This window comes from Condylura cristata, unplaced genomic scaffold (assembly GCF_000260355.1).
Source record: "Condylura cristata isolate star-nosed mole 26May11 unplaced genomic scaffold, ConCri1.0 scaffold00009, whole genome shotgun sequence".
NCBI classification, from domain to species: domain Eukaryota; kingdom Metazoa; phylum Chordata; class Mammalia; order Eulipotyphla; family Talpidae; genus Condylura; species Condylura cristata.
The window spans coordinates 46,410,396-46,418,062 of NW_004567110.1; the positions used below are offsets into that span (position 1 = coordinate 46,410,396).

The 7,667-nt window shown below is 38.2% G+C and overlaps 1 protein-coding gene across 3 annotated transcripts in view; it reads left to right on the forward strand.

Annotated features, from left to right (window-relative positions):
• The window catches only part of SLCO5A1 (solute carrier organic anion transporter family, member 5A1), a 140,431-nt gene that overhangs the window by 102,277 nt on the left and 30,487 nt on the right, over positions 1 to 7,667 (forward strand). For all 3 annotated transcript variants that reach the window (XM_004679813.2, XM_004679814.2, XM_012723072.1), the window contains one exon: positions 4,508 to 4,706. In XM_004679813.2, coding sequence (XP_004679870.1) covers positions 4,508 to 4,706 — 199 coding nt within the window. The remainder of the gene's footprint in view (positions 1 to 4,507; positions 4,707 to 7,667) is intronic.

Genomic DNA, 7,667 nt, shown 5'->3' on the forward strand with positions numbered 1-7,667 from the left:
TTATGCATACAGAACTGGGGTACAGGCCAGTGGTGTGGAGGGTGAGAGGATTCACCAGAGACAGAATGGGGAGCAGAACAGGCAAACTGACAAACTACACTGCCGAGTATAGCAGTGGGCAGGTCAAGAGAGGTGTGCCGTGCCATGTGGGTCAGCTCCCTGGCTGGAGATTGAACTCTTGATGCAGTGGCTTCGGAGAGCTTCATAATGTGGTGCTTTAACCCATTACATCATCAGGGAGAGCCCAGCTGATACCTTTCTATACTGGCTTGCCCCTGGGTCTCAAATCTGGCCAATAGAAAGCTGGAGGCGTAGCTGGACTGGGTGTTGAGGGTCAGAGCGAAGAGGACAGAGGAAGGAAAGGAGAGTACCGGCCTGGCACATGAATCAGATGGGGTAGCTCCAGTAGGCATGGGGGAGCTGAGAAGCCTATATAGTGGGAGGGATTCCAAATCCCTCCATGCCCTCCCAAGCTAACCCCAAACTATTAATGCTGCTTTGTCCTGAGCCAGGGATTTTGAGAAAGGGCAGTAACAAGGCTCTAGTGTGCCCTCCTCCCTGCTCCCCAATAACAGATCTTCTCTACTGACCCCATAGATCTAAAATTCCAATGAGGAAACATTTCAGTCTCACTCAAACTGGAGAGCTGAGTGATGTACAGTTTAGCCTGAACGAATAGTCAGATGCTTTCTGTGGTGATAGTGGGTTTTTCATTCAGCTATACCCTCATATTTACTGATGACGAATTTCCTGTTTTTAACAGCTGAATACCAATTAAGGTGCATGTAGTCAAATAAATTATACTGCTTTTAAATTATGACTCAACTATGAACACGGAGATTTGTTTTGCTGCTAAATCACAGAGCTCTAGAATAATATCTGCCATTCTTTATATTGTTCAATTGAAATAGGAATTTTATTAATGGGTCATTTTCACTCTGAAGGTAAAGCACTGCCTATTTGATCATGTAAGGTGTACTTTTCCCTAATGAGGAGGATACTTATTAACTTGTGCAGGACCCAGAGCTTTGGTCAGCTTACCTAAAAGATTCCAGGGATTGACTGCCTCAAAGAGACAGGGTGATATGACCCGGGAATCAGAGATTTTACTGTTTTTTCAGGCTCTCCTTCCGTTCTGTGTACTGTCAGGCAAGTCACTTCTTTGAATCATCAATTTTCTCACTTCTAAAAAGACTGTTAATGATTTTTTTTGTTTATAAAATCAGGAATGTGGTAGGGATTATAAAATAAGCAGCCAGACAAAGTTCAGGCTTTAAATTAATGTAGCCTCCTCTCTGCTTCTTTACGTGGGTTGGTGAACAGGCCGAAACAAGCTGGATAACTGTGTGCATGATGCAGCTGCAGACTACTAGAATCTATTATCATCTGGACCTGCAATACTCCTTATTTGCAAAACCCATTACACATTCTTTTAGTGCTCTCTTCATTTTCCTATGAAGGTTATTCCAACTCTTGACCATATTTAATGTTTTTAATATACTTTCCCTCTAAGAGTCAGTTTTATTTTCAATTATACAGAAAATATCAAACTAAAGCTATGGAAGAATCTACAGGACATTTTCAATTCTCAAAGGGAAAAGGCATAGAAATAAGACCAGAAGGAACTATGCCAGCATGTAAGCAGTACATGTCTGCTTCTCCATACTTTTCTGAGCTTCTCAACTGTTGTATTATAATATATACTATATTATGTTTTCAAGGTAATGGAAATATTTCAAAAAAGTACCATCTGTGCAACTATATGCTATCCAACTTATCTTCCCACACTTGACCCTTATTCTATTCCCAATTCAGATGAAGAGGTCATCTTTTCCTTTCAGAGGTTTAATCTTATCTCCTCTGCTATTAATTCTTCATTCTCTTGACTTCTCATTGACTTGTCATTAGGTAAACTTTCCCCTTCAAATGCATACATAAATCCCTTCCAAATCTTAGCAAACAAACCTTCATAGCTTCAAAACTTCAAACCCCCCAGCTTCTGCTCTGCATTGTCCCCACTCTAGATCCATCCCCCTCACTCTATGGAGACCCATCTCCCTCACTCTTGAATCACTGACCCACACCCCCATCCTTTTACAACCAGAGTTCTTAAGTCTGAATTCCACCTCTAAATCCTTGGGATTGGCTATTCAACTCACTGAAGCCTGGTTTCTACCTTCACAGCATTTTAAATGGCTTTTACCAAGATCTCCAATGACATAATTGTCTCCTTTTAGTTTCTCTTATTGCACTTCGCAGAGGCAGTTGACTCTTGTTTTTCTCATTGAAAATTTCCTTGATTTCCATAGCCTGATTGTAGATAACCACTCCAACTTACATTGAGTCAAGCCATGGCACACTGGGCCAGCTTACATGTCATGCTGTAATCTTCACTCTAGTGTAAAGATAGTTATCTGCATGATAAAGTCAAGAAATACGTTTAAAGAGTTGAAGGAGCTGGTACCGGATCAATGGAGATTTCAAAGGAAAATTTGAAACCTAGTCTTTCCGAGACCAAATTCCAAGTTTTTCTCCCTTTTGGAGACATTTGCTTTTCCCAATTTCCTCTGAGAGCTCATCTTTTTATGATAACTGTGACCGTTTGTGCTCTTCAGGACTCTGGTTTTGGATCTATTCTCTTCTGATTTTGCTCCACCTGTTGACAATCTCATTGTTGCCATAAATTTTGCTACACATTATAAATATCTTCTCCCAATTCTCCCTGTGCTTGTTGTCCACAGGTTCAGCCATGTGAGGTACTTCTCCCTGTTTGTCCCACCAGGCCTTCCAGGCCCTTCAGGCTCAACATGGAACTCTTGAGCTGCTCTCCCACATTCCTTTCCTCATATTTTGGATCCCTGCCCCGACCTGGGCATCATGCAGTAATTCCCTCTCCTCATCACCCTTAGCCAGTTGCTGTGCTCTCTGTGTTGAGCCTTCTATGCCTCCCACAGTTTTGCCAGACCATTTCTCACTCTCTAGTTTTGACTCCATCTAAGTTATCTTCCTTCTCATTGCCAAACACGTTCATCTCCCATCCTGTCAGACCCTTGTTCAGAGTCTTTAGTGGTCCCTCATTTTCCAGATACACTACCTGAACTCCTTCCCATGATCTCTCTTGGTCTCATCCCCATGTCCCACCACCTCTCAGCAGCTTGCATTCCACACTGTCAATAATTTGAAATATTGAATAATTTGAACACCTTTGAAGCCTCAGTTTCGTAATCTTGTGTCTGTTTGCATATGTTTCCTTTGTATGCTACAGTCATTCTATACTGCCTAATTGGGAATTTTCTGTGTCAACTTTCAAATCCTGAAGACAGCTTCATCTGTTGAGTGGCAGCTTACATACTGCCACTTCAGGGAAGCCGTCCCTTATAGCCCCTTGCATTCCTCCTCCCATTATTTAAACATTTTATTGTACCTCATTTTGTTTGTTTCTCTTTGAGGTGGGGATCTTCTTGGGATAGGCACTATGACTAATTTTTTTAACTTTGAGATATAATTCACCCAGAAGTGCTTTAAGCAAAATTTAGAGATAATGAACAATCATAAAGTGAACACTTGTGTAATTATTATCCAAGTCCTGGAGGAGAATTTTCATTTCTCCAGGTGTCTCCTATATCCTTTCCTGAGCCCACTCTCCCCCTGACTCTCACTCAGCTTTTATGGCAGTGGCTTCCTGAATTTTCTTCCTACCTGTAGATGCATTTCTAAATAGTATTGCTTAATTTTACCTGTTCTTGAACTTTATACAAATGAAAACACATGGTGCTTTCTGTGACAGTTTGCTTCTTACAATGAACATTTGTTTGCATGGTTCATTCTCCTAGGTGCTTGCAATTATGATTCTTAAGTTTTATTGCTGTTTTATTCCATTATATGAATATACTACATATAATGTTACCTAATAATAGACATTAGGTTTAGTTCCAGGTTTTGGCTACAATGATGCTTTACATATCTCGTACGTTCTTTTGGTAATTGTGTACCCGAGTTTCTTCACAGTATGAGTCCAGAAATGGGAATTGCCGGTAATGGGATCCAACCTTACCTGACAATGCCTAACTTTTTTTCAAAATATGTCACAATTTGACAGCACCAGCAGTGTAGAGAGTATCTATTGTTCAATATCTTTGCTAACCCATGGTACTGCCATGTTTTTTGGACATCATTGGTATGGGGTCACAGCTCATTGTGATTTAAATGTTTATTTCTTTCATATCTTTATTGGTCAGGTGAATTTCATCTTAGCAAAGGGTCTTGTTAAATTTTGCTCAATATTTTAAAGGATTACTTATCTTTATTCTCTTGCATATATAAATGTCTATTTTACATTCTGTGTATGTATGTGAGCCTTTTGTTGAATTGTTGAAAATAAAATCACCCACTGAAGGTTTATTGATTACTGTATTTTAATTTTCTTTACCTGAAAATAATTAGAAAAAAACCAAAAAGTAGTATACACTACTTCCAATTCATTTTGTCTCTCCTTTCTTCTCTCCAGGTGTTATTATTGTCCCCAGTGCTGGTGTTGGTATTGTCTTGGGAGGCTACATTATTAAAAAATTGAAACTCGGTGCAAGAGAATCTGCAAAACTCGCAATGATCTGCAGTGGTGTGTCCTTACTGTGTTTCTCAACTTTATTTATTGTTGGATGTGAAAGTATTAATCTAGGGGGCATAAATATCCCTTATACAACAGGGTAAGTATCTTGGAGGGGCAATTTCATGATTTAAGTGCAGCGCCCTTTGCTATTTCTGTCTCAGGGCAGACTGTGGCCCTCCCATCCAGGCAGGTCTCACTGTACTCAATTTTTCTCTCCAAACTGCTCACACTCTCAGAGGGCAGAGGTCATGCTCTCTCCATTGTGCATTTATGTCCCTTTTTACTTTCAAAGTATCTGCCATACATTTTGACTCTAGCAAATGAGGAGGAAATGCTTGTTGTGTTAATGGAAGGTGTCATTTGGTGTAATGTTTTAAATAGGTATTGCAATCTCATAGGTTAAAGACATAGAATTCAGTGAAAATATAATGAACTATGAACGTCTTGCTCCTACCATGTTTTGTGAAAAATTTCCCTCCATTTCTCTAGCTAAAGACAAATCAGGTAACCACTTTAATTTTTTCTCTAATTCTTCCAAAATCTTTCTGCACAAGAATCTATGAATATGTATTTTTCAATTTTCCCTATTTTGTAACCCCAAAGACAACATTCTATACATAATTTCCAGAGTCTTTAAAAATGTATAACTTAAGTCTGGAGATCTTTCTATACCAGTTAAAATAATATGAAAAGCAGAAAACCCTTGTATGACACTATTGCTTGCCAAGCATCTTCTAAAAGATTTACATATTGTAACTCATTAACCTCATAACAACTGTATTATTGACTTTACGGTACAGGACCGAGTACAGATTACACATATTCTGAGTTATGTTGAGAAGTCTGTAATAAAGACTTTCTTAAAAAGTTACCCATCTGTAGCTCTTGCCAGTTTCTGAAATGTAAATATTCTTACCATGTTTGATTTCAAGCCATCACCCGAAGACAATGAACTCTGTGGTGGGAGGACATGCTCAATCACACATTGTTAAATATTTCCATCAAGCTGGTATAATAGACTTAAATAACCTAGTCAAGAGCATAGTTAATAGTATAGTGTCATAATTAGGATGTGATGAGTTGGAGTATTTAATCTTGGTTTTAATATCATGTATTTAATTATAAATTTATAGAATTTAATTTTCAATAATTAAAAATTACTGACTTTGCTAAAATAAGTTGGCAAATCTCGGAAAATTTGACAGTAGGATTTGTTCCCTCAGACTTAGGCCAAGATAACCCCCAAGCAATTTTTTTGTTTTGCAGTTTAACTCGTCCCTTTCAACTGGGCAGTTGGGTTATTTCCAAACTTTAATAATTAGAAACAATGCTACCATAAATAGCTGCATGTATCCCTTCTCATGTGTGCCTTGTGTTTATATCTAATCTAGGTGTACTTCTCAGAAGTAGGGCTGCAATAAATATTACTCACTTGCCTCCTTTGGTGTTGTACCAAATTGTACACCGACAATGTATAACAATGATCTAAGTGTTGACTTTCTATCTTTCTGCCAAAAGAAGGCAGAAAGCTCTTCTTTAGGAATTTTGAAAATTCTAACTTTTATTTCTTGAGTACATATGGGTTTTATTAGGATCATTCATTGGATACACTGCATTGCCAAGTTTTTGGCGCTCGATGCCAACAAGTTCTCATAGTAGAGTTTTGTGCTGTAAAATGTTCCACTTAAAATTTGAATAAAAAATTTAAACTCCATTTAGCTAACCTAAAATATGAGAGAGAGAAAGAGAGAAAGAAGGAATTATAAATTAGTGTTTATTTAGATGACAGTATGGCCATTTGTCACAGAGTTCTTGACATGTTGAGCTGGAAAGAAAGCTAGATATGTATATCACTATGATTTCATGACAATGCCTGTTAGGATGGCATAGGAAACAAAATTTGTAATAATTGAAGGGCAATAAAACAGAAGAACTCAGCTTTCTAAGTTGAATATTTGAATGCCAATTTGATTCTTAACTCTCCTTGGTGAGTTCCTTAAGCTATTTAGCATCATTTTCTGTAAAATAGGGTGATGATAGTAATATCTTAGTATATTTGGGCTGCTAAAGCATAATGTGACAACTGGGTGACTTAGAAAGAACATAAAATTTTTGTCACAATCCTAAAGGCTGGGGATTTCAAGATCAAGGCACAAGTAGATTTTGTGTTTGTTAAAGACCAGCTTCCTGGAGGCCAGTCCTTCTGTTGTGTCTACACATGGTCTTCCCTGAAGACTTTTATAAGCCACTAATCCCTCTCACAATCATAGCTGAATCACTGTTGAAAGTTCCTACATCCAAATACCATTGCAGTAAGTTTAGTTTTTTTTTTTTTTAAGATTTATTTATTTATTCATACAAAACTGGGGTACAGGCCAGAGATGCGGAGGGTGAGAGGATTCACCAGAGACAGAGTGGGGAGCAGAACAGACAGATCGACGAAGTACACTGCTGAGGGGAGCAGCGGGCGGGTCAGGAGAGGTCTGCCACGCCATGTGGATCTCCTCCGGGGCAGGCGGGGATCGAACTCATGAGGAAGTGGCTTAAGCTTCTTAATGCTGTGCTTTAACCCGCTGCGCCACCAGGGAGGGCCCAAGTTTAGTTTTAAAATGTGAATTTTTCAGGACACAAACATTGCATCCTTAGCAATATTAATCTTAGAAGGTTGTAAGCAGAAGTTGCAAATATAACATATGTAAAGATCTCAGTTCAATGCCTGGCTCTCAGACATGCCCACTGAAAGTTAGCTGCCATTAAATGAATTATTTCTATAGCTATCAAACTATTTTTATTATATTTGGAAACATAAATGAAATTTAAAAGCTGGTAATAACAGCAACAACAAAAAAACAAAACAGATCTCCTGACTAACCCTACTTCCCAAGAGCAATATTTAAAAGTTCCTTTATCTTCCTTCTGAGATTTAACCCTGTATATATTTTTTAATTAATTAATTAATTAATTTTTAACTAAGGTAATAATGGATACCCCTATCAGATGTTACCACCATAATATTATATATTTTAGGCATTATATATGCATATATATGTGTGTGTAT